The sequence below is a fragment of the Opisthorchis viverrini genome, assembly GCF_000715545.1.
Source record: "Opisthorchis viverrini unplaced genomic scaffold opera_v5_458, whole genome shotgun sequence".
Classification (NCBI taxonomy): Eukaryota; Metazoa; Platyhelminthes; class Trematoda; order Opisthorchiida; family Opisthorchiidae; genus Opisthorchis; species Opisthorchis viverrini.
The window spans coordinates 60985-75023 of record NW_008752121.1 but is presented as its reverse complement, the minus strand read 5'-3'; the positions used below and the strand labels follow the sequence as shown (position 1 = coordinate 75023).

Sequence of the window (14039 nt, the reverse complement as noted above, 5' to 3'; positions counted from 1 at the left end):
CAATGCCTAGTGCCGGAAGAATACTCGCTGACAAAGAACACAACAGCTTTATTGCAACAAGCGACTGCGTGCTAGTGCAAAATTTACGAGGCCCCGCGCTACTTAAAGAGTACTTTTTGACATTGATCCAGGCTGTCTGATAGGAGTTTAGCGAACACCCATCAACATCGATCGTGCCTCTATGAAAAGCCTGAACGCTGATCACATTCGGTCGTGCTTCTGTGGCGTGCCTGAGCACTCATCGGCTTTTGCTGGGTTAACTGAATGATTGACTGGTCTGGGTGCCTTCCGGCTTTCCTGTTGAGATTTTGGTGGAATTTTAGGGTCTCAGCAGGTTCCGGGCGTTCTGAGGCTACTTTCAGGAATCTGACCTTCCGGATACTTCCCCCTTGTGGCCATTCGACGTAAGATTTTCGGCGTGCTTGAAGTTGAGAAGGTTCTACCGCGACCGGTACGGCGTCTCGGTTGCAGCAATGGATCCGTCTTGGACGGTACATGTGTAACGACGTCTATTGGTGCTGGTCTTGGGAGATCAAAGGTTTCAGGCAGCAGAGTGAGATCTAGTCACTGTTCTTCCGCTTTTGGGATCAGGCACTCAGTCGGCCGTAACTGACTGACATACCGCTTCCATATCGACGATTCTACATGGACGCTGTAAATCACCTGTCCGATTCTTTTGAGGACGACTCCAACAGTCCATCTTCGGTGCACGGGGCGATAGTCCCTCACAAGCACACGATTTCCAGACCGGAATATTGGCTTCCCTCCTGTCAGTGTTGGTAAAAGTAGGTTTTCGATTGGCAGTGTTGAAAGATGCAAGCGATCGATCCAGTGTATGCCAAGATTAGGCTCACAAGTAGCACGAAAGATAATACCACGATTACGGTGGTCTGTTATCCCCATCTCTTATTCGAATTCACCAAGTGATTGAAGCTTACTAGCTGAAGCACTTCTGGCAGTGTTCATTGTTGGTCTGAGTTCCGGTGATCCGATATATCTCCAGGTGCGCCGGTAAACATTCGTAATATAGGGAGCCATATCGAGCTGAAATCGAGTCGTGCTTTGGTTTGCTCTGATTGTAGCGTACTTGCGACGAGCATCGATCTGTTTATCAAATGTTGCAAGTATTCCGTTAAAACGGGCTTCTGGCTGGCTGCGTCTGCTTCGTGGCTTCCAGGTTTGGCTGCGTCTTTGGCTAGCTTTCCACTCCCGGCACTGGCTTTCCTTGTGCCCACTCGATTACACACTGAACATTTGTGCTTTTTATACGGACACAACCGCACAAAATGCCATTCACCGCATTGCCAGCATGCTGGAGGAGGCTTCGCTCCGTTCGAATTCGGCACCACGGGGGTCGCCTCGATGCCGTCTTGGCACTGTTGCAGTAGGGACTCTCCAACATGGCCATGTTGTGTTTAAGATTCGAGAGGCGCTGGAACTCATGGGTAATGGACTGCAGCGCTATTTCGGGGATTTGTTTAATAGTCCCACTGTGATATCACTCTCCGAAGGCGACTGAAGATTGCTGTTCCCACTCCAGTGCCTGGTGCCAGAAAAGAGCACAGCTTCATTGCTACAAGCGAGTGCGAGTAAGTTTCGGATGTCCTGGGGTTATTTTCAGGAATCTGACCTTCTTGATAGAGTCCTGTTCCCAATTGTTGCGCTATTGGCAGGTTTCGATTAGATACGCCTTATTGTAATCCCTGAACAGTCAACAGATAACTTGGTCTTTGATTTTGGGACCAATCCCCTCGGAAAATAGTATATCTCCGGTGAACGGGTCAGTTCTGTTATCTACTTAGAAATACTCCAAAGACAAAATCATAAGAAGTGGCGACACGATGCCGCACTTAACAGCTATTGTTCAATAATACGTTTACCTTCAAGTCGATCTTAGAAAGGGGGTAACTGACAGATTTGCTCAGGGTGGAAGGCCAGCAACCTTTTTTGTGCGGATAGGACATTGGTTCGGTAATTCCATTAAGTAACCCAACTACTCATGAGTAAGCTGTAAATCATTTACTCCGCTAAGCCACAATCGCAGCCACTCAACAAACACGGGTTGACCTCCCGCACATTTGCACTGAAGATGCAACCGCAGTCGGTCAGACGGGTGAACGGTATTCAGGTGCACCAGTCATGAGTATCGAGAGTAGCATTTCTTTAGCTGAAGGGGATGCTTTCAATTGACCGGCTACCCGCGGCGTAAGATCGCGTAAATTAGATAGGAAGTTGAGTGGGTTAGAAATTTGTCCGAAGGGGTTCCGTTCGGAACCTTCTCGTTCATTACAAAGGTTATTAGGATTCCCGCAGGACACTCACGGAACGCCATTGAAACCTGCGTCAACCTCGCGAGAAGTTCATAAAACCTCCGTAAGATCCACAAAACATTTGTACCATGACTATTGATTGGGTGGCAGTTGATCTGCTAGCCAAGCTTGGCAATTGTCTTTCAGACAGATTTCCAACGTCATAAATGTGAAATTCGCACCACACACGATGTGAAGTCTATATCTGGGACGCCGTTCGTATCTGGTTCCCATGAGAACTCGCGGGATCCCGTTGACTGATCCTCACACCAGACATAGCACTCGTGACAAAACGAAGTAATCCACCGCTAAAAATATCCCGCGATTGTCATCACTGATGATGAACACAAAAGCGGCATTGTCACCTCGTTTAATAATGAAGTAACGAAACATGATTACCAAAAGTGCAGCTGGGACGGGGCACAGAGAACAAATAATGGGTGGATACCGGATTTTCTGCTTGCAGAATAGAGCAGTGGGGCAAGCAGTCTAGACCCAATGAGTATCCCGAAAAATCTGTATTTAGAAACAACAGGAAGTAGGTTGGGAAGTGACGGATAGTGAAGCTGCCACGTCCAATTCGTCCAATCAAAAAAACGGTAAACAAAGTGACTGAAAGACAGTGTATATGTGTGTGAGGACAGATGTTCGCTGCTGGGGGAACACGCACTCGGAGAAGACACTCCCTTCGAAAGTTCACGTCGGGATAACAATCGAAAAAACACCTCTACAGCACATGCGGGGCACAAAAGAAGCATGTTGTACAACTGCAGGGGAAGTGGTGTGGCTGCGCGCAGCCACTGCAGCGAGTAAATGGATCGATCACAGACTGCACACGTCGTCGAAGCGTCTGGACTTGGAAACAGAGAAAGAAGTTATGACAGTCTATAAATGATCAAGAATGCGACACAGAAGGCAATTACGAGGCCTAAAACAATCGAGTCTTTCCGATGGCGCCAATCTATTTTCCCAATCAACTGTTTGATTCGGGGAAAGCGAGTGGCCAGGTTGTGCAATCCGCTTGACGCGTTACGTAATGCCATGCGTTGGGCCCGTAATGCCACACGGATTGTGGAAGCGGCGGCCAGGTGATCGTCCATCATCCTGTTGGACCGATGGTACTTCTCCTGTTCGTCCAAAAGCAATCGCGTGGCACTGGACGACTGGCTGTGAAGCGATGTACCACGCTGATTGCCTGAACTATCAGTAGATTCGATCGAGTCACGATTGGACACGTCCCGATAAACCTGAAAAGAGGGGAAGCTAAACATTGAGGTCCACGATCGACCAAATAGGTGTACATTTCTTTTAATTAAACACCGTTGCATCCAGGATGAAGCAATTTTTTTTGGAAAAACAGCTTTCGCACCACAGGATATTATTCCATTACTCCAGGCAATGATTTTGCACACTTGAACTGAACCCATCAGATCCTCGCACAGTTTGAAGATTTTTAACAAGACGAACATTCAATTGCTGAAGGCATGGTGGAATCGTTAACTAATCTACAATCTTGTGTCAGGTCTAAATTGACCCCAATTGGTCGAAACAGGACGTATGTTTCGAAAACCAGTATCAAGGAGAATCAGCGGAGTAGGCGTACAGATGAATTTGTCTATGGTTTTGGAATAAACCGAAATGAAAGGTCACGAAATTTCTTGCAGATACATTTAATGGTCCCTGAGATTATTGTTTCATTCAACAATCGACTTCGATCAAAATTGACAACGTTCAAGCGCCATGCTTAAGGTTGAAAAGCCATTGTAAGGTACTATGAAATCTTGGTAATCCATATGTGATGGAATCACGCAACAGAGGAGAGAGTAGATGCCCCTGTCGGACAGCACTGCATATAGGAAAGCTTCTTGTGAGCTCCCAATACACTCTCACCAACCCCACCAGAGCGCGATATTCACACGATTCTGGGCCATACCCTGCTGTGGAGGCGTGCCGAAAAGAACAAACCGCACCCTTGAATTCAAAGAACAGCAAGATTTTAAGGCATCAATAGGAATGCCATTGCTACAACACTTGCTGGAGTGTGGAGATTCGGTCTACCACCACTGATCGGAATTTCGGGTTAAGTCCTCACATGCTCTCTTAAGACGACACAGAATAAGCGACACTGAGTCCAATTTCAACGTGAGTCAACCTGATTCTCCTGCTCGCCACACTAGCTGCACCTTTTTTGAAAATGGTGCTACTGTGTACCAACGCACTGTTGTTTGGGACGACCTAGACAAGCACCGACTGAGGACTTAAACCCCATCTTTGAACAGGATGAGTAGAAGGTCGTCAGGACCAGTAGCTCCGTGAAGTTTGAGAGATAAAAGGCACTCTCATATTTCCGAAGCCGTTAAGGGTTCCAAGTTCACTACCAGTGGCTTCTTTGTGGGCCAGGAATCCGTTTTCAACATTGATTGTTTCGCCTTTTTGAGCCACTTGCACTTATTAGCCGGAATAGTTTACATACACTACTAAAGTATCTCGCTTTCTCAATCTCCTTAGCTATCTAGACGTAACTTATTCCGAGAGGAACAGTTAGACTTAGACAACTGAGGCTGCTCAATCACAGTAGCTTAATTGCTAGAATCATCATTGACAGTATAGCATCAGCGTTCAGCACCGATGCTTTGCTGCCACATAATTTCTGAAAAGTCCCCGAAGAGACTGCTTCAACCACAGTTGTAACATAACAAATCATCTCAATGGTACTGAGAAGCCAAACTTCGGCAATTGAAACAAAAGGTCGAGAACATCAGGCAGTATTTCGACCGGGTAGAAGACTTAGGCTCATCTGTACAACATATCAACAGCTTAAACGGACCTTCGACCGGGTTCGTATACCTTCTACGTTTACGTGAACAAACACGTTCCATTATTTGATTATACAGCAGACGTTAGCCGGCTGTTCCATATTCACAATAAGCGAGTGCTTGGTAATCAGCCAGAATTACAGGTTAACAGTAAAAGCCCACTGATCACTGGGCTTCCTAAAATGGCGCACAAATCGACTATTAACCCACCGAACTCAACAGATCCTCTCGCTCACGAGCGGCGATGATTTTAGCCCTAGTTTGTCGAAATTCCTGAGCGTAGTCACGTAGGATTTCCCGATGACGTTTAACTGTGTGTAGCTGTGTCAATTGTCCGGCAGTTAAAGAGGTGACTCCAGGTGCCTGGCCAGCTGGAATTGTGGATGGCGGCCTCACTGAACCATCTCCCGAAGCGACTCCGGTTGAATTTTTGTCCACATCACGAACAAACATTGACATCTGATCGTTGACGGTGGTGAGCCTGTGAACATCAAACAGAAACCAGATTGAAAAAAGTCTGGCACCCTACGATAAATCATTATCTGAGGGAGGCTTGGTAGACGAACTGTGGAATTTTTGGTTTTGGTGCAAGACTTCGTTAGGCCGCGTGACTAGGTTATTAAGCCGGCCGATTTTTAGGGCCGACGGAGATTTGTTTTCATTAGCACGTTAATTCAGTGCTGAATTTCGGTGAGTCTTTTTGGCAAGCGCGGGTGCATAGGACCATTGTTATCATGAATAAAAACAATCATTTGCGGAAAGTGAAAAGCCGCCTAGATGACGGACCTTGCCATCAGACTGGCAATGGGAACATCAAGTCTATAATGCTTAAGGGTAAGTTGAAACTAACGAGTATTTGTCACCTGAGATAAACCAGTTAGGGTAGGGCGTGGTTGTCATTTTACCCTAAAAATAAAATATAACCAATGAGTTACGATCTGCCAAAAATCTACAAGGCTGATTCCCTATGAGCCCGATTCGAGACAGAACAGACTACTCATCTGTTACGGATAGGGCATAGATCCTGAATTAGCACGATAATAAAATGGACTTCCATAGATTGAGTACCAGTTACCACTGGGAGACAACTCACTGGCAGAATACACAAAGCACACCGTAGATGATGCAGTGAGGGGTGAAAGATGTCTGAACCTCACTGATTTTGGCTCCTTGAGAACAAGGCTTGGCCATGGGTTCTCGAGTATTCCGGGTTCCGTAAACATCTTTACAGAAAATTTCGAACACAAAGTTTCGGCCACATTCCCGTGGAAAGCATTTCTACGTCTTTCAGGTGGCAATTCCGTCTTCATTAAACGGGACAAGGTTCGTGGATTTTATAATCAATCCAATAGCTTGCACCCCACACTACATATCCTATGTAGATAGTCAACCTCGGGCTCCGTTGATGTAAAACTGGTGAGCAGCTAAAAACCACCGCACATCAGAAGCTAACTGATGCTGAGACTATATTAGAATATTTTTTTACCCATCTTATTTGCTTCGTCAGTTTTTAGCTGACTAAAGACTGCGCAGAGACGCTGACCGAAGACAACCAGACTGAAGTAAAAAAACGCAAAGAGGATAGTAGTATGATTAAGCGAAAGTTACAGAAATTATCATTACCGGCGGCAAGATCCACTAGGGAACGGATCGTCACTGTCGTTATTCCACAGTTCAAGGGCCCAAAATATAGATAACATAAAATGGTGCCACTCAAGGGTCACCGTTCAGTTGTGTGTGTTTAGACCACTTTGCGTCTATAGACCATTGGATGAAAACTACGCAAAATAAGGATGAGAAAGTTGGAGTGATAGCTACTCCGACTAGAAAAGGAACCGAGTTTCGGAGTAGGGAGTGCGGCAAGTTTTTCCGAGCAGATAGGACTACATGGGAAGAGAAGGACGGAGGGGACAAGATATGACTGTAGCAAGGTCTGGGACACCCACTAGATCTAGTGTAAGTAAGACTCTGGACAGATGGCTTCAAAGGTTATGCACATAGTTGTTTCGCCTTATTTCTACTCGTTTTCTAAATCATGACTACTGAACTGTGCCGGTTGATTTCCGAAGGTCTTTCACCAACTGGCTTTGATATTATTCGAATCTGTGGCTGTTTGGAAATAATGAATCGAACTGACTTCCACAAACCGACTTTCTTTCGAGAGAAGGCAAACTAATCAGTATGTTCGCACAATGCAACGGTCAGATTCAAGTTACTCAGTCCTGAAGGAAGGACAATCTTGAGTTGGAGCACTCCACCGGTAGCTGATCATTATATGACTAAACTGGTTGTTTGCAGTTAGCAATGTGAGCATTTGTGTTGCAAGTTCGCATGGACCAGAAGCAAACGGAACCCAGCATAGAACTGTAAAGGTCGCCCTCTTTTCACACCTGCACAGTGGTCATCAAGTGAGGTGTGACCACGAACGCTGACTTGCCCAGGGCCTAGTCGATCAGTTTGAATCACACATCACCCGTCACAATAATAATATCCGCGCTTTTTTACATATCCGTGCAGCCGTGACAGTCCACAATACAAACCGTCTTCCTTAGATCTCTCTCAGCCTTGTCTCAAAGCGCACGCTGACACAAAAAACGCCCTTAATCGCGCACAGATGTGTTTACTTCGTTAACCAAATATCAATAGGACGATTACTTGCTGAGATCCTGTTCAGCAATGAATTCTGTGATCGAGTTCAACTCCCACGCGGTAGGTACTACGAGCCAGAATCACCAAACATTCAAAAATCAAGACTGACAATCTTGTTACTGTCTCGAGGGGTTTGAGGTTTATGACCGAACGGTATATGATGGATTCGGTATTCATGTTTCGCAATACATCCGATGGAATTATCAGGGTTTCTCTTATTGGATAGACATTTATAAACAATAAGGCTTCGCACTTGTACCACCTAGTAACATAACTCCTAGAATCCGGTGCACTTTGTCGGACTGCCTCGTATTGCAGCACTAACGCCGACCAGCACAAGTAGCCGTTTGATACAATGTTTTAAAGAAAGACCTGATGATTCATTTTCGCACCTGTTTTATGACTGTCATAAGAGAAAGGTGACCCGCGGGGTACCCATTGGTCATCTGCGTTTCATCACTTCTGTCTGTTTGTCACTTGTAACCAATGTCTGTTCTGTTGGCCATCCTAATTTCGCTCATTAGGAGAATCTACACAGATAACGATGACAAAAAACGGAAATGAAGCAACAAAGGCTTAAAAACATCGAGTTCCAGCATGATAATGAACATTTCACTCATTCATTTAGCTACTCGGCTAAGACTAGTGTACAATGAGCGTCTCAGACTGTCGTCGAAGAGTGGCACCAGTGGAAAGAACCGTTGTGCGGCAGTCATTGGGTAATTTCAGTCATTTTAAACGAGGAGCCTTGAAGTAAATTCCTACTCGTGTCGCGTCAGGAGGTGCTTACATCAACTAACGATTCACGTAAACATGTGCAAATGTTCGAAGCTACATAATTTTACAGAACTGGGAGTGGATTAGTAGAATGATGCTGACGGTAGTATGAACCCCTTACGAAACATAGTTCTGATAGAAAACTAACAGAGAAAAGGAATTTTGGTTAGTTCCGAGTGTATAGCTGGCAACCTTAAAAGCTGAACGGTATGCAAACAATACCCACAGATTGGGTTGGTGGATGGGTTAGTCAATGTGATTCGAAATTGGCCCGGCCAAATATATGTTCACGGCTCGGTGATATGTTACGCCTTGAAAAATGATCATGAAATAAGTTTTCAAGTGGTGAGAAAGTCAAGATGGGATGTCGCTAGTGCAAAAGACGAACCACGTCCGGCCTCATTGTTCATTGAACTGACAGGCAAGCCTGAACCACACTCTATGATCCTCACGAGATTAACCTATTCTGGGTCATCTGACGGCCAGAGAATAAGCCGTAGAAAAAGTCAGCTGACTTGGTCCATATTCAGATACACTGCCATAATATGATTCTCTATCTTTGGTTCGGAGACAGCATACATCGGATTTTAAGAACACTGAAGTAACAACAAAGAAGAACCAGTGTCGACACTGATCCGCTACTTCTGATGCGTTAAGCAGGATAGGGTGCGAGCAAAGGAAGTTCGTTGACCCGGTTGACAGGGAGTACGGAAGCTGAACACTACCGCATTGGACAGGTTCCTTAGAGGTGCGTGTTTGGGTTTTTTCTTTTTGTTTGTGGAGGGGATAGGACTCGGTGCTGAGTTTGCAGTAAAAAATAGGCTGGGTTTTATCGGCATGTATACTAATAAGAGCGGAGACTTGCAAACTTAGGAGACTAGTCGCTGCTTCTAAGCGACACGCACTGGGCTCTTAAAGAACACTGTACGTAACGACGGTATAAGAGCGACGAAAAATATACGCCATTGCTGTACACGCCAAGTGAAAGTGTGAGTGGACGTGCGTATCTAATATTTCAAAGCTTCAAAGTTCACCTAACCAAAACGTTCAACTGTAAGTTCCGGTTCAGGTGAAGCATCTAAAACCTCGCGATCTGCACCAAGCCAAAACGTTCAACTGTAAATTCCGGTTCAGGTGAAGTAAGCATCTAAAACCTCGCGATCTGCACCAAACAACGCTTGAAGGCAACAATAAACACGGATAAGACTTCCGGTGTCACTTCGTGTTATCGTGTCAGTGTGCTATTCAAAGGGCGTACATCCAGCTACTCTTTGGATGCCTTCATCGCGGGCACTGTAAAAACATCAGAGATTATTCCACAGACTCGTCTTTCTTGAGTGAGGACCATAGACGGATGCTAATCCCCCAGATATGTTCTCTCTAGCATGAAAGCTGCTCTCTCGTGTTGTCTTCGCCAGGTTGTACTGACTGCCAACCAAGGCCTCTTCACTAACGCGATGCCGTGGTATTGAAGATTGAAAATACCTTTCAAGACAGTGCTCAAGAATCCACCCAGTTTCAATGCACTAAATTCTATTTAGCCAACGTTTGCCTCTGGGCTACGGTAAACCTGAGCACCGCATGAAAGTAGACACCAGATGAACGTTGTCCAAGTTTCTGAGCTGTCGTCCATCCAGAGACAATCTGACGCTCTGTCATGGATAAAAGTGAAATTTGGCGGGACATGAAACTGAGTGAAACCACTGTTATTAAAATTAAAAACGGAGGGCAAAACTATCTGCTGTATTTGGGCATTGCATAGCTTTAATAAAAGTAAATCGCCAAGAGTTTTCAGAAAAAATATCGCCCGGAGCATACCTCTGAAGTAACTGTTCAATATCGCTCGCCATCCTGGTATGAGACTCCAAGCTTTCTTCTCGGGTGTTCGGAATTTTGAAACTTCCATCCTGTGTATTGAGTCCCGATACAATAAAATGGGACGAACCCTGGGAAGTCTTGTGGGCCGATGAGCCAACAGAATCAGGTCTCAAAGATAATGTGCCAAAAGCGGCTAGCTTCCCATCTAACTCGTTCTCGAGCGCTTTGGCTTGGCGGCGGAGTTCATCCCAGCTACACTGAATCATCCGACCCCAAACGACGTGACGCGACTGGCTCTCAGCCGGCGGCTCAGCAGAAATTCCCACCCCGATTGGTCAATCACCAGTCATTACAAGATGGGCTAGGCATCCAATAATGTCGAGAAGGTGACCAGGCAAGCACACAATTTCCACAGATGCTCATCAACGATAATAAGAAGGAAGGCGAAGACTCATAGGCTCGAACTGTCGGGTATCGCGTTTGGACTCAGATTAATATGGTTCTCACGGCTTGACTAACAAAAACGAGACGCTTATCGAAACTCCGTAGATCAAATTTGCTCTTGTGGTTCCGCGGGTTTGGCTCACCTGGGTGGCAGTAAGCTTATTGGCACGATGGCGCACAGAAGAACATTCAAAACTGCTTTGCACTGGCCCCTAGACGGGGCGTGAAAGACTTTGGGAAGGTTGTTCTCAGCGGCAACCAAAGGGAGTGAGAAAAGTTGTCGTCTGATTAAAGCGCACAATATAATCCCGAAAAGCTTCTTACCCTTTCCTTGCCGAGTATCCATGTGGCGTAAGTGTTGGGTCAACTGGAGGCCCTGGAGCTCTGGGGAAAACAGATCGGTCATCGCCAAACTTTTTCCTAGTCAGAGGATCTGGCGCGATATTAGATAGACGAACATACCCGTTGAAAGTTGGGCTTTTCTGGTGCTCCGAGTAAGAAGCTCGGTTAGTGAAGTAAATGAGTGGTCTGACGTAGTCCCCATGGAGTGTCTGAAGGTTCATGCGGCCAACATGAAGTGTGGTGCCCTGAATCATCCGATGAACTAAAAACGCTTTTTGGGGCGGCCTTCCGTGACGCATTAGGAGATACATGCTCAAAATCACTCAGACAATCAAATTCTTTCTGAATGTTTCACAGTCTTGTAGTCTGCTATAAATATGCATGACAGGGCACCCACCGAGTCCCTCCAGGGCTACGTGGACATATTGTTGTTTGGAGGGACCTGCTAATTCACTGTTTCGCCACTCCGTTTAATTCGGAGTATTCCAGTTCTGAAGCTTTAGAGGACGAACAGTCCGGAAGAGGAGTACATGTACTTTGGAATGCGTGGAGAAAGTCGCCGGCATAAGCCGAAAAACAGGTGAGGACATAGATGGGGTGTCACGCTAATCTTCAAAACTGGTGACCGACCGAACCGACTGTTGCCTGGCAGCTACAGACCTATGAGCCTCGTTGGCGTGCCATGTAAGGTGATGGAACGCATTCTGAAACGAGCTATCCCATATCACCTTACTTCCAGTAACCTGATATCTTCAGCTCAACAGGGATTTCTCCCACACCGCTCTTGCATGACAAACATGCTCGTGTTTATGGACAGCTTAACCCAAGCCGAGGACGAAGGACTCATCGGATGCCATATTTTTCGACTTCTCAAAAGCATTTGATAGGGTCCCACACGCCCCGCTGCTCCACAAAATCGCTTCATACGGGATTCAAGGGAAGATCCTTCGCTGGATCAAGGCGTTCCTATCAGACTGATCATTCCGTGTGAGAATAGGCTCGACCTACTCTTCTCCGGCGCCGGTCTCCATCGGAGTTCCTCAAGACTCCCTCCTGGGACCAGTGTTGTCTCTGATCTACGTCAAAGACCTCCCAGATGTTCTTGCAAGTCCACCTCTACCTTTTGCGGACGACATGAAATCCTGGATTTCTAATGCCAGTGCCCTCCAAATGGATGTAGACGCTGCCAAGCAGTGGTCGTTGGACTGGCACCTTCCTCTGAATGACGAAAAGTGCGTCCATATGTCGTTTGGAGGAGACTCTGTGAATGCCTTTGTTATGCATGATGAGAAAGGATCAGCAAACATCACAAAGATAGATGCCAAAAGGGATTTAGGCATCTGGGTCTCCTCAAACTTTTCCTTCTCACTGCACCATGCGAAATCGGCCCAAAAGGCATTCATCATTTTACGGATGATCCGACGCACCTTCTCCCGTGTTACTCACATGGACTTCCAAACTCTTTATGGGGCCTACCTCAGACCGCTCCTGGAATACGCCAACCAGGTTGTCTACTCAGGACGCAGAAAGACGTCACCCTCATTTAGCGCGTCNATTGAGCATGTCCAGCGGGCCGCTACGAGAATGGTTACCGGCCTCAAATCCGTGGGCTACGACACGCGTCTCGCGATGCTCTATCTCTTTCCCCTGGAGTACCGTCGCCTCCGAGGGGACCTAATTCTTACTTATGTCCTGTTTGAACGAAGCTTGGCAAACAGGTTTCTTACCGTTGAACAAGCAAACACCCGGCGGGGACATAGTAAGAACATTTTCAAGTTCAGGGCACACACATTCATTAGACAAAATTTTTTCTCATTTCGGGCAGTAGGTGCGCGGAATAACCTTCCTCCGGCGGTTGTTCACGCTCCTTCTAGAGCACAGTTTAATGAGCTATTAGACACTTGTGTATGCGAATCTCCGCGCTGGCGAGCATACTGCCCCGCGCTGGGAAAATAAAGAGCAGTGCTACACCCTTTTTTCACTTGTGACTTTCATGTGAACGACAGCCACTGACCAACAAGAACAAGAGCGACCGGGAAGCTTGGGCTTTAGCCTCGATCCGTGAATCCGTGCTTGAGAGGGTCCATTCAGGGCCGACGCAGAAGAAGGTTGAACTAAACTTTCACTCAAAATATTCAGTTGAAATAAAGCACCTAGAATCTCCCTCCTGAATCCCGTGGGATTTGATTCTATGGGTCATCGAACGTTTCTAGAGTGCTTCAAAAGGGCCTGGTATGATGGCATATGAGGCAAGATCCTGTGATACTCTGCCCGTTGAAGCGGCAAAACTTAGGCGTCTTATGGTGTCCGACAGCTGTTCTATCAGGACCATAGGTAGCTAACGAAGCAACCAGAATGCGAGTTTTCTGTCATGTAACTGGAGTTTCTAATGAAAACGCGTACAGCAGCAGAAGCTGCATTAGCTGGGATGGACATTGGTCGTTTCCGACGATAGTGCTGTTTTCGTGCCTAATTAATAGTAGCGGGTAAGCGGTGGCTCTCTGTCGATCTCGAAGGGAGGTACAAAACATATCACGAATCGTGTGGGTACAGTCGGTTCCGCTCGCATCACGATCCTCAGTGCGCCTAGTTCAAGACCCTGCAAGGTACGGGCATTAATTGATATCAGTGTCATTCTTGTTATCAGTTTCGATCCAACCTATCTGAATGTGTGTCTGAAATTAGAAGCATCTTGTGGTGATCGTAGTGAGCTGACTCCATATCCCTTCACTATCTACCATTACTGGTTCTTCATAATAAAGCTTTTAAATAAAGCTTGGTTATACAGCAGTGGAGCACCACTAATGAACGCTAATGCCATTATGTTAATGGTGTTGATAGCGATTTTAGTAGGATCAGGTCATTGCGATAAAACGAGGAAAGT

General features: G+C 46.2%; 1 protein-coding gene across 1 annotated transcript; it reads right to left on the bottom strand.

Annotated features, from left to right (window-relative positions):
• Window positions 1–2661: 2661 nt before the first annotated feature.
• T265_11211 (hypothetical protein) lies at window positions 2662–10690 on the bottom strand (the record flags this gene model as incomplete). The annotated part of the gene is made up of 3 exons (XM_009177809.1): window positions 2662–3556; window positions 5336–5606; window positions 10370–10690. 3 exons carry the CDS (start codon window positions 10633–10635, stop codon window positions 3185–3187), a joined length of 909 nt encoding a protein of 302 aa, XP_009176073.1.
• Window positions 10691–14039: the final 3349 nt, after the last annotated feature.